The sequence below is a fragment of the Apium graveolens genome, chromosome 1 (assembly GCF_009905375.1).
Source record: "Apium graveolens cultivar Ventura chromosome 1, ASM990537v1, whole genome shotgun sequence".
NCBI lineage: Eukaryota > Viridiplantae > Streptophyta > Magnoliopsida > Apiales > Apiaceae > Apium > Apium graveolens.
In genome coordinates, this window is record NC_133647.1 from 186,687,228 (window position 1) to 186,700,025 (window position 12,798).

Below are 12,798 nucleotides of genomic sequence, written 5' to 3' on the forward strand. Positions count from 1 at the left end.
AACGTTTGTTGTTGAAGCGGCCTCTATTTGATTATACCGACCATTCCTTTAAGCAATAATTCATGATAGTTAATCCTTCATTTTGTATATTTTGATTACTACACTTCATATTATAGTAGCACTTTAATAATCCTAAACTTGACCATCAATATCATATTTTTGTCATGACGATACAATTTAGGCATTGACATTATGCACTATTGGAGTTATTATAATCGTCATTTGTTTAAGACATAAATTTTATAAACGAATAGGTTCCTGTAGTTTTTTTTAAAAATGCCGAGTAATCCTCTCGTTGATTTGAGATTTTTAATCCATCAATAGGTTCCTGTAGGTTTATTTGAAATAGACGATTTATGTTTTTTGTTCCATGTTTAATATTCTTTATATATTCGTTAATATTGTTAAGAGTTCACTATCTGTGAATACGATATATCAATTAGTTTAATTTATATAACATTTGACTTATAAAAATTGTCGGATAATAAGTTTGCGTAGCGCAAACAAAAGTTCCTAGTTCTGGAACAACGCATATGATAAATATAGTTTAGAAATCATCTCCCAAAAAATATATTTAGTTATGACACCCGCACTTCTATTATTTAGTTTCTCCAAAAATCAAATATACGCTAAATATGAAAAATATCTTTTCGTATCTTAAACTCGATAAAAAATAAAATGATGTATCATACAGAAAATAAACAAAATATTTTACAAAATTCTTTTACATCGTATTAAAAGATAAAATATTCCTTTGTGACAGATATCAATAAAACTTGTGTGCTCTAAATATTTTATTACTTCGAAAAAATATCATATACTCCCTCTGTCCCTCCCATTTGTTTACACTTTCCTTTTTTGGATATCCCTTCCAATTGTTTACATTTCAAAACTTTCCAAAAATAGTAAGGTTTTTATAATTTTTAAAATAACTACATCCACTACTTCTCTCCACTATACCCACTTTATATATATAATATTAATCGGTCCCACTACTTTACTCATTTTTTTAACTTTCCTCCACTATTTTATCATTTTTCTTAAACTCCGCGCCCCACCCAAATGTAAACATTTGGGAGGGACGGAGGGAGTATATTCCATGTGGGTGTCTATGAGTATGTTGAAACCCTCTATATAATCAACTCCCATAAACCCTAGTTAAAAACCCTATTCTCTGCTTCTCCTCTCCCTGCGGCTACAACTACTGAGGTCAGCTCCCCTTTCTCCTTTTCACTTGTACAGTTTTTATGAATTACCCTCTTTAATTCTTGAGCTTATTAGTGTAAGTATATGTGTAATTGTATCTTCTTCTGTTTGTTGATTCTTTGATTTTGGTGATAGTCAATGCAACATAGTTAAACACTGTTTTTGTTCTGTTTTAGAGCTTGAATAATAATGGGTTTACATAAAGTTTTGATTTTGAGGCTTATTTGATGATTTTTTGTTGTAGAAAATGCTTCTGTTATTTGAAACCCCTGCTGGGTTTGCTCTGTTTAAAGTATTGGATGAGGGAAAGCTGTCGAAAGTTGAGGTAATTTATGATTCTATTGAAAAATTGGGTTAGGAGAATATTGGGTCATGTAAAGTGATATGTTTTTTTTATGTTTCAGGACTTGTCAAAGGAGTTTGATACTGTCGACTCAGCTCGAAAGGTTAGCAATTTCTTTCGATTGTGTTTTTTGGCTATTTTCTTGGGTTTGGTGGGGGCGGGGAGTTGTGACTTTTCTGTGCATTCATTGGGGGGGTTCAAGGGGTTGTGACTTGTGTGCACATTTTTTAGGACGTGTTCGATTTGTTATACATTATTGTTTTTCTAGATATGAATAACTTCTGCAGCCATTTGTTTAAAATGATATGTTATATACTTATATGATTCATGATTGTGTGGTGTATGTCTGTGTGAAGAATGTTGATTCTTGAGAGAAGTTGTTTCTGGGACTGGTTTTGTTATTACACTGAAGGAGCTTTTTGGATCAATCTTAAAACAATAGCCGCTTAAGTGTTTTTTCTTGAATTATCTTCAGTCTTTGGATTCTTGTTGTCTTGTGTGCTTCAAACTCTGAATTCAGTTGTTGATTTCTCAATCAGATTGTAAAGCTAAAAGCTTTCTCCAAGTTTGAAAACACATCAAAGGCATTGGAAGCAGCCACACTGTTAATAGATAGCAAGCCTAGCAAAGATTTACGCAAGTTTTTGCGTGCTCACTGTGATGGTGAAACATTAGCTGTGGCTGATTCTAAACTGGGAAATGCAATCAAGGAAAAACTTGTAAGCTAATTTCCTTGTCATATTATAATTGCCAGGCCTCACTTGTAATTTATTTACTCAATCTGTACTCTCCTAACTTGGGTTATTAATTTTTTCACAGAAAATTGACTGTTTCCACAACAATGCTGCTATGGAACTGATGAGGGGTGTGAGAAGTCAATTGACAGAACTCATTTCTGGTTTGGGAGCTCAAGACTTGGCTCCAATGAGCTTGGGTTTATCTCACAGTCTCTCCAGATACAAACTTAAATTCAGCCCTGACAAGGTGAAGTGCACATTGGCATTATTTTTTTGCTTGCTTACCAGCCCTCTTGCTGATTAGAAGCAAAAGATAAAAATAAAAGCTAGTCATGAAGTCCAAACAGTTTTTGTAATCGAATGATAGGAACAGATTATACACAAAAGTCTATGAGGTCCCGTTCCCTGATAAGCTTGTAAGTATGTGAAATCATTGTGACTCTGCCAAGATGTGGGATGAGAAACTGATGTCAAAATTGATTAGGTTGTAAGTATGTGGAATCATTGTGACTCTGCCAAGATGATATGAGACGGGAAACTGATGTCAAAACTGTTGTCCACAATTTCCATTGAAGAGTCCATGCTTAAAGTTGTTTCTTTAAATTTTTTCGAATGAAAATGATGTCAAAACTGTTGTTCACGATTTCCATTGAAGAGTCCATTGTCAAAGTTATTTCCTTAAATTTTGCCGAATGATCCTCGGGCTATAAGTCATGAAAATTGGTATTTTCTTACTTTGCAAAAATAGGTTAAGGAAGACTAAACGGCCCACAATACAGAATGAATTCTGTTGTCTATATCATTATACTTAATTTCCTTGTCCAATTTCTGCATTACCAGGTGGATACAATGATCATCCAGGCAATTGGTTTGTTGGATGATCTTGATAAAGAGCTTAACACCTATGCTATGAGAGTCCGGGAATGGTATGGTTGGCATTTTCCAGAGCTTGCAAAGATTGTGCAAGACAACATTCTGTATGCAAAGTCTGTGAAGCTGATGGGTGATCGTACAAATGCTGCAAAACTTGATTTTTCTGAGGTATACTCTAGGGCCATGTCTGTTTTTGTTGTAATTATAACACCGAGACTGTAAACTCGTTGCTCTAATTTTTTTGATATATATGATCCATTAGTTATTTTGTTTACTAAATTGTTTAATTTTTTCATTCATTTTTATGGCAATAATAATCTATAGGTAGAGAGTGTCAGTAGTAACCCTAAAATGAATTAGAAAGTGATTAGCGCATTCAGGTCCCTAATATTGCCATAGTATACAGCATATAACTTCATAGGACTTTCTTCCAGTAATTAGTTCAAAAACTAGATTTTAAAGGAAGCATCTCTTCTTATTTCCGTGCAGTAAGCGTCAATGTTATGGTGTACTATGAATACTCATTCTCCGAATGAGATTGTTATGGGGTACTCTAAATACTTCTTACATACTCATTCTCTAGATGAGATCATTATAGTGTACTCTCATGTTGATGGATAAAATCCTAACCTTCTCTTGACGTAGTTCAATTGTCTTGAAGTGTAAATCGGATATATCAGTTGTTCCTTTTGTCTTGCATGTCTTGCATTATCTATTTTGTGTGATGTAACCGAACTCAAAATTTGGATCTATTTACATCATATCCTCGAAGCTAGTTAATGCTATTCTCTAGACTTCCCTTTTTTCCGTAACATACATTTACTTAAATTGCAAGTTGTTTGGAAAGGTGTTCGAGTCTAAAATACAGCTGATCATGAATATTTACAGGTCTTATCTGAAGAGGTTGAGGCTGAACTTAAAGAAGCCGCCATGATTTCTATGGGAACTGAAGTTAGTGATATTGATCTGATGAATATTAAAGATCTTTGTGACCAAGTTCTATCTCTTTCAGAGTATAGAGCTCAATTATATGATTATTTGAAGAGTAGGATGAACACTATCGCTCCGAATCTTACTGCTCTTGTTGGTGAACTTGTTGGTGCTCGTCTCATTGCTCATGGTGGCAGCTTACTGAATCTTGCAAAACAACCAGGGAGCACAATTCAAATTCTTGGTGCAGAAAAAGCTCTTTTTAGAGCTCTCAAGACAAAACATGCAACTCCAAAGTATGGACTCATCTATCATGCTTCAATAATTGGTCAGGCGGCACCAAAACACAAAGGAAAAATCTCACGTTCCCTAGCTGCTAAGACTTCCCTGGCAATCCGTTATGATGCTCTCGGAGATGGGGAAGATAATTCTATGGGTCTGGAGAATCGAGCTAAGGTACTCTACTACTAACTATAGTTTTTTGTTTGTGATCCTTGTTCGCCATTCATTGCTCTTATATATATGTTCTTGTACTTTTGACATTTGTAGCTTGAAGCACGTTTGAGGAATCTGGAAGGTAGAGAACTAGGTCATTCTGCTGGTTCAGCTAAAGGAAAGCCAAAGATTGAGTTCTACGATAAGGACCGCAAGAAGGGAAGAGGTGCAATGATAACTCCTGCTAAGGTTTGTAATGTACATGGGCCTTTATTGCAGTACTTTTTTCATGAACACATAAAATTACCATGTCAACTTTTTGAAATCATATTTAAAATTCTTAAACCTAGCATGTTTCTTGTTGATTCTGATTGATAAAAGCATGGATTCTAGGGATATGTGGTTTGTTGCAAATAATGCTTGTCCAAATTCTATTATCCCAAATTAGGTTATATTTATTTGTATCTTTTTTATTAATTAAAAAAAAATTAAATACCACTACAGCTCTAGTTTCTTCAGCTTGAGTAGTTCAAGAATAACAATTTATACTTTAAATGCAGACGTACAACCCATCAGCCGATTCTATTCTTGGAAAGACAGAACCATTGCCTGAGAAAAAGGAGGAAGAGGAGATTGTCGTGGGAAAGAGGAAGAAGAAATCAGAAGAAAGTCAGACTGAAGAAGCTCCTGAAGATAAAAAAGAGAAAAAGAAGAAGAAAAAGGCAGTTGATGCAGGTGACGCTCTCTTGCCAGAGGCTGAGGCTGAAGATGCAGGCAAACAGAAGAAAAAGAAGAAGCGCTCAGCTGAAGAGATTGAGGTTCCGAATAAGGAAGCTCCGGAAACGGTTGAAAAGAAAAAGAAAAGAAAGCATGCTGTTGAAGAAACTGAAACTCCTGCCAAGAAGGATAAGAAGAAAAAGAAAAGAAGTGAAGAATGAGGAAACCACTTTGATATTGTGTGGGTGCTCATTAATTTTTGGTATGTATGTTTACATGTAGTTGAGTTTGTTGGATAGAGTGGATTTCAAAATCTCAAATTTGTTGACAAACTCCATAGGAGCAGCAGTTAGTAGGGGGTCCTTCAGGCACAGGTTATGTATGTTTACAGTTGATATTTCAACAGTAAAACACTTGAAATTAATTGCAGAATTATTGTCTAATATGTACTTTATATAATCCTTTTTGCCTGAATCTCCCTTTTATTTTTTAATTTTTTGGGTTTGATTAACAGAGTTAGCTGCCGAAAAAACAAAAAGAAGGGACTTTGATTTACGAAAATTATTTGATTTCTTGGCATGTCTATAGGTCTAAGCGGGTGAGGTATGGACCTCGATCTTGGCATGCTAGGAAATGAGAAATGTGCCGGAACATTAAGAAGCAATTGTGACGGTATGTTGAGCAATAATTTCATACTGAATGTCTTAATATCTTGTAATCTTTCCGTATGTGTAGTAACAAGTATAAGGCTAAGACAGCGTGGGTTTTAACTTTTAATTCTTACACCCAATACATGCTCGAACACTTCAAAGTTAAAACAATTAACTTGATTAAAAAAATAATTAACCAATGTTGAGCCTATATGTGCAGCAACTTAACAATTTAAATAAAGAATGATTAATAGTATACTAGTAGTAGATTAGTATCCCAAAGAAGCAATTCATTTCATTTTTTAAACTCACTTAATGTACTAAAGAACACGCTTGTTCATTAAACTCTCATTTCAAATAGATAAAAGCAATAGCGTATAACAGCGGTTAGGGTCAGCGTGAGTATGAAATATAGGCTGTTTGTTTTTCATATTTGTGCCCAGCAAGCATCACACGTAACCGCGTTTATTTATAAACTACTACTTCCCCCATCATTAACAACTAATTATTCAAACAACCCCTGAGCCCTCTCTACATATATATAAATACTCTCTCTCTCTCTCTCTACAAGAATCCCTCCCTCTCCCCCCCTCTCTACAAAAATTGTTGTCATATCTCTCCGAATTTGAAAGCATATAGTAGTATAAAAATCCTCTATAGAAAAGATATATCCCATACATTTTTATGCTTCCTAAGCATATTACAAAAAAACACAACCATCCTTGTTATCCTTAAAAGAATGTCAGCTGCTGCCGTTGCTGCTGCTGCCTCAGCAGCCGCCCACGCCAAGCGTCGTAACTCCACCACCACCACCACAAAAAAAACCAACCACACTCCCTACATCCATCATCTTTCATTTCCATCATCACCGCCATATCATCACAACCGCTACGAGATTTATAAACGCCAGGACTGGAATAAATTCGTGCAGTACTTGAAAAACCACCATCATGGCCACGGTCAGCCTCCTTTCTCCGTGCGTCGGTGCAGCGGGTCCCACGTGCTTGGATATCTCAAGTACTTGGACCAGTTTGGTGAAACCAAAGTTCATAATGTTAGTTGTAAGTATTATGGTCAGGCTTATTCGTCGGTTGCATGTTCATGTCCGCTCAAGGAGGAATGGAGCAGCCTCGAAGGCGTTGTCGGACGACTCCGAGTCGCCTTCGAGGAGCACGGGGGCTCTCCGGGAACCAATCCATTTGGTTCACCGGTGGTGTGGTTGTATTTAAAAGAAGTTAAAGTTTGTCAAGCTAAAGCCAGAGGGCTAAGTTATTGATGCTGAAAATGAAGGAAAAAAATGGTTACCTAAGTTAAGCTAAATGATTAAATTCATTACTTAAAAATGATTGAATTGTCAAAAAAATCAAAATCTTGATTTCATGATTTTGATAAAATCATAATGCTTGGTTGCTCTAGCTAGCTCCAAGATTGTGTACAGTGATGTCGATTGTTCGAACTCTTTACGTAAATATCAGAAAATGGTGTAATCAGAACAAATGTTTATCTTTGGGCAAAAAAATCTGAGATTCCTTTGGAAGTATCGGATGGACCATAAATCCCCTAACTAAAAGTTGATATTTCAAAATGTTTGGCAACTCATTTGCAATTTACAAACGTTCAAATCAATTTAAGTTGGCACTGCTAAACTCGAATGTAAATCTCAAAGAATCTGAGTTGTAGAATTGGGAACTGCTTGTACAGATATACTGTAGTCTCAAACTGTGTTGAAGTTGTTGGAACACATTGTACAAATGCACAAGTTTGTAATGAAGAATGTTATGTGTTGGACCAAGACAAAGCGGCCCAAAGAAGTTATAGTTAGAATAGTTGTAATATGTTATGTAAAACCCAAGAATGCCCAACTTGTAAGGAAAAAACCCATTTGGGACTTAGTATAAATAAATGACAGCAATCCCATTGGAAGGGGTTGACAAATTAAGCAAATAAGATCATTTCCTAAAATTATAATCTAATAGTAATAATAATATTATTGGAACATCATTTGGCGCTAGAAGGAGCTTTGCTTTAACAAGATCCAACCAGAAGATGATTGTAGAAGAGCTTGATCCGGGAACCGCCGGACCGACTCAGGTAAAGGAGTTGACGGCAGAAGTTGCCGCCGACCCCTCGACCCACGGCGATCGCGAGCTCCCTAAACAATCGGCATTGAAGCCGAAGTGTTTATTCCCTCCACATGAGGCTCCTCCAGAAGACCAATTTCTGGGCTTGAAGGACTCACTCCAAAGGGACAGAAAAAGAAAAATTGTATCGGATCAGCGTTTTAGAGTTCAAACATCTAAAGGAAAGAAAGTTCTCTCGAGCGACATGCGATTGCATTTGGAAAATAAAGAAAGGCTAAAAGCCCAAAACCAAGAAAATCCAGAAGACTCACTTGATTCAGATGAAGAGCTCGAGTTTCTAGAGCACGAAGCTCAAAGATTGCAGGCCAAGCTTGAGCGAAAACGCGAGATTCACCGTCTTCGTCGAGAGCTCCAACAAGCCCAAGTTCAAAATGAGGGTCAAGACGATGAGTTTTATGACGAGGACGATGCCGAGTATGAATATGAACCGTCGGCAGAATCGACATATTCACAACCACGCGAACGTCGACAGAGGACAGTGTCATCTGCCGACGTTTCGCGTCAAACAGAATCCACAGAATCCATATCTCACGAGGAATTCGCTAAAATGCAGGAGGAAATAGCCCAGATGCGTACCTTGATGAGAAATCAGGTAGGCTTTGAAACCGTTTCCGAAAGTCCCCTATCATTAGTGCTCGAGAAGGCGCGCATCGACAGGTCGTTGAAGACACCTGCTCTCGATCATTTCGACGGATCCTCGGACCCGTTAGCATTCCTCAACACATTCGATGGTCGCATGGCTTTCTTCGGCCATTCGGAGATCGCTAGGTGTCAGTTCTTCTCCACATGCCTCCAAGGCACGGCTTTGCGATGGTATAGTAACTTGCCACCTCGGTCAATCGACTCGTGGACAACTCTGAAAAGCAAGTTTCAGGCCCGATTTTCTAGCAACTACAAAGGAATCAAAGTTACAGCATCCTTGATGACAATGCACCAACGCTCTGGTGAAAGTCTAAGAAGTTTCCTAACCAGGTTCAGAGAAGAGATAGCAGAAATTCCAGACTTAATAGAACAGATGGCTGTCAATTTCCTGACAGCCGGCATTGATAAGTCTAGGCATGGCCTCCTTTTAGAAGAGATCTTTGAAAAAAGGCCGAAAACTTTGCAGGCCGCGTTCCAGATTATAGAACACCGAATGATGCTTCAAGAAGCGGTAAGCTGTATACAGTCTCCACGGAGGTCCTCAAAATATGAACGACGCCGAAGCTACAGTCCACGTTCCCCCGCGAGGGAAAGGCGCCGAGAGCGCCGTAGGTCTCCTCCACCACGCACTTCGGACCTTCCCCCGAGGGATAGAAGTGAAAGAGATTGGCAATCTCATAACCGGTCGGAAAAAGAGTTCACTAAACTCAACACCGAAAAAGCGACAATTTTGGCGGTGTTAAAAACAGAATCGGATTATCGCCCTCCAAGACCCATGAAACCAGGAAGACCCCCAAGCTCCAGATATTGTGAATATCATGAAGACACTGGTCATACAACGAAGCAATGTTTCCAGCTTAGCAACCTCATTGAAGGAAAAATTCGTCGAGGACAACTAGTCCATTATGTGCAGCATGATGATGAACCCAGACGCCACCATCGAGACGAAGATGATCGAGTAATCGACGTTATTTTTGGCGGCGTAGCCGCCGGAGGTCTTTCCCACAACTCTCGCAAGATTTATGCTCGAGAAGTCTTTAATGTCAATCCCATGACAGCTAAACGCCCTCGAACGAATCCCTCCCCAGTCATCTCTTTCTCCGATGATGATTATCGTCCCGGTCTCATCGAAGGCCATCAAGATGCTCTAGTCATCACAACACGTGTGGGAAACAACACGGTTAAGAAAATGTTGGTCGATAATGGTAGCTCTGTCGACGTGTTATATCATCACGCCTTTTCCCGAATGGACATAGGAGATCGAAGGCTTGAGAACTCCCGAACCCCGTTATTCGGGTTTACAGGCAATGAGGTTCACGTGGTAGGAACCATCGACATGCCAGTACTTTTCGGTTCCCCACCATGTCAGATTTGGAAAATGGTCAAATTCCATGTGATTAGTGCTTCCTCAAGCTTTAACGCTATTTTGGGACGAACAACGATCACCGCACTCCGAGCTATAACATCTATCTCCCACTTAAAAATGAAATTCCCCACAGATTTCGGTGTGGGAGAAATGATTGGTGATCAGGTAACACCAAGACAATGCTACCTAACCACAGTCTCTCCAAGAAAGAAAACAGAGGAAGAGTTGGAAGTCAATCAGGTACTTGACATCGACCCAAGAAAATTGATCGACCCATCCACAAGCAATTCATGCTCCCCCCTCGAGGAAACAGAAGATATAGAAGTATTTGAAGGAAACCCCGATAAAACAACAAGAATCGGCAAGAATCTCTCATCGGACCTCAAAAAGGAAATCACAAACCTCATCCGGGAATTCTCCGATATTTTTGCTTGGGCCCCAACAGACATGTCTGGCATCCCAGAGACCATTGCTCGACATTCGTTGCACATCAATAGGGACACCAGGCCTGTGCGACAGAAACAACGCATATTCTCAGCCGAGAAAAGAGCAGCCATCGACCAAGAGGTCAACAAGCTCCTCAACGCCGGTTTCATCGAGCCCGTGCAATTCCCCACATGGATATCAAACGTGGTTCTGGTCAAGAAGAGCAATGGGAAGTGGAGAATGTGCATTAATTACTCAGATGTGAATAGGGCATGCCCTAAAGACTTTTACCCTTTGCCCAACATCGACCAACTCATCGACGCCACAGCGGGAAATGAACTCCTGTCCATTATGGACGCCTTTTCGGGATATAATCAAATTAAAATGGATTCCCATGACTAACAACAAACCGCTTTCATCACTCACAGGGGGGTCTTCGGATACAAAGTAATGTCCTTCGGGTTAATCAACGCGGGCGCTACTTTTCAGCAGACGATGGATAAAATTTTCTCCACGCAGATAGGGAGAAACATGCTAATATACGTCGATGACATGATCACAAAGTCAAAAGTTGCCTTCGACCATGTGACAGACCTTCGAGAAACGTTCACCAACGCAAGGGCAAGTAACATGCGACTGAACCCTATAAAGTGTTCGTTCGGCCTTACTACAGGAAAATTTTTGGGGTTCCTGATTACCCAGAAAGGAATCGAAGCCGATCCAGCTCAGACAAAAGCTATTCTAGAAATGAGCAAACCAAGGTCCATTAAAGACTTACAAAAGCTCACAGGGTGTATAGCCACTCTTCGAAGGTTCATCCCTCAATCTTCGAAAAGGTGCCTACCATTTTTCTCTGCAATGAAAAAAGCTTCCAGATCATCACAGTTTAAATGGAACGAAGACTGTGAGAGAAATTTCACGGAGTTAAAGATGTTTTTGACAAACCCTCCAGTTTTAACACGACCCTTAACAGGTGAGCTGCTACGGGTATATCTCTCAGCTTCCGACGAAACTGTCACGGCAGTATTGGTTCGTGTCGATGAGGGAAAAGATGTCCCTGTGTATTACATCAGTCACTAACTCCGAGATGCGGAAACAAGATACCCTCAAGTCGAGAAACTCGTATACGCTCTCGTTGTCGCGAGTCGTAAGCTACGTCATTATTTCCAAGCAAGAGAAATCCATGTTTTGACCAATCTCCCCCTGAAAAGAATCCTGCACAAGCCCGACATAACAGGCAGGCTCGCTGCTTGGACCATCGAGTTAAGCCAGTTCTACATCGAGTATAAACCTCGAACGGCGATCAAGGCCCAAGTTCTCTCAGATTTCGTCGCCGAATGCCAGTTCCAATCCAAGACACACAAACCTGAAGAGGATCAGTCTCGTCCGTGGCTTCTGTTCGTTGATGGTTCCTCGACATCCAACTCTGGAGGAGCAGGGGTCATATTAATCAGCCCAGGAGGATTCAAAATTCAGCAGGCTCTCAAGTTCAGGTTCTCCGCCACAAACAACGTGGCCGAGTACGAGGCACTCATTGCCGGGCTAAAGCTCACATCCGATCTCGAAGCAGAGGTCATTGACATATTTGGGGATTCTCAGTTGGTTTACAAACAGATAAGTGGCGAATTTAAGACACATAATGAAAGGATGGCCCGATATTTAACAAGAACACAAGAGCTTCTTAGCAAATTCCCTTCATGGAAGATGTCAAACATCGACAGGGAAGAGAACCAGTGGGCCGACCCTCTAGCCAAACTAGACTCTTCCAACCTCCCCACTAATCTCAGCCCAACATACGTCGACATTTTGGAGACCCCCTCCGTCGACGAAGAATCAATCAATCAGATCCAGGCTAGGTTCGACTGGCGCCAACCCTTCCTTGAATACATTATCGACAACAAGTTGCCTGATCTTAAGTCCGAAGCCCGCACTCTTATGTTCAAAGCCAGGAACTACTGCGTTGTGGGTTCGGAGTTATATCGACGTGCCCTCTCTGAGCCTCTACTCCGTTGCTTGTCTCCAGAAGATTCCCTCCAAGCGATCGTAGAAATACACAAGGGAATCTGTGGTGAGCACCTAGGAGGGAAAACATTAGCCCTCAAAGTTATCCGACAAGGCCTGTTCTGGCCTACAATCCGGAAAGATTGTGAAGATTACGTCAAGAAATGTCAAGCATGTCAGCTTCATGGAAATGTAGATCGTCGACCCACGACTGAGCTAAACTCTATTCTCAGCCCATGCCCCTTTTTCTAATGGGGAATAGATATTGTGGGTCCCTTTCCAAAATCCAAAAATCAGTGCCAATACATCGTAGTCGCCGTGGATTACGCAA

General features: G+C 39.8%; 3 protein-coding genes across 3 annotated transcripts; all 3 read left to right on the forward strand.

The window, feature by feature from the left end:
• The first annotated feature begins 1,082 nt into the window (after positions 1–1,082).
• On the forward strand, positions 1,083–5,715 carry LOC141673330 (putative nucleolar protein 5-2). The gene is made up of 9 exons (XM_074480066.1): positions 1,083–1,209; positions 1,451–1,531; positions 1,611–1,652; positions 2,089–2,268; positions 2,369–2,533; positions 3,127–3,327; positions 4,048–4,545; positions 4,639–4,773; positions 5,085–5,715. The coding sequence occupies exons 2-9, from the start codon at positions 1,454–1,456 to the stop codon at positions 5,460–5,462; spliced, it is 1,677 nt and encodes a 558-aa protein (XP_074336167.1). The 5' UTR covers positions 1,083–1,209; positions 1,451–1,453; the 3' UTR covers positions 5,463–5,715.
• A 915-nt stretch (positions 5,716–6,630) lies between these two features.
• LOC141713292 (protein LIGHT-DEPENDENT SHORT HYPOCOTYLS 6-like) lies at positions 6,631–7,167 on the forward strand. Its single transcript, XM_074516639.1, has one exon. The coding sequence runs from the start codon at positions 6,631–6,633 to the stop codon at positions 7,165–7,167; it is 537 nt and encodes a 178-aa protein (XP_074372740.1).
• A 770-nt stretch (positions 7,168–7,937) lies between these two features.
• On the forward strand, positions 7,938–10,868 carry LOC141713299 (uncharacterized). The gene has a single exon (XM_074516649.1). It carries the CDS (start codon positions 7,938–7,940, stop codon positions 10,866–10,868), a length of 2,931 nt encoding a protein of 976 aa, XP_074372750.1.
• The last annotated feature ends 1,930 nt before the right edge of the window (positions 10,869–12,798 follow it).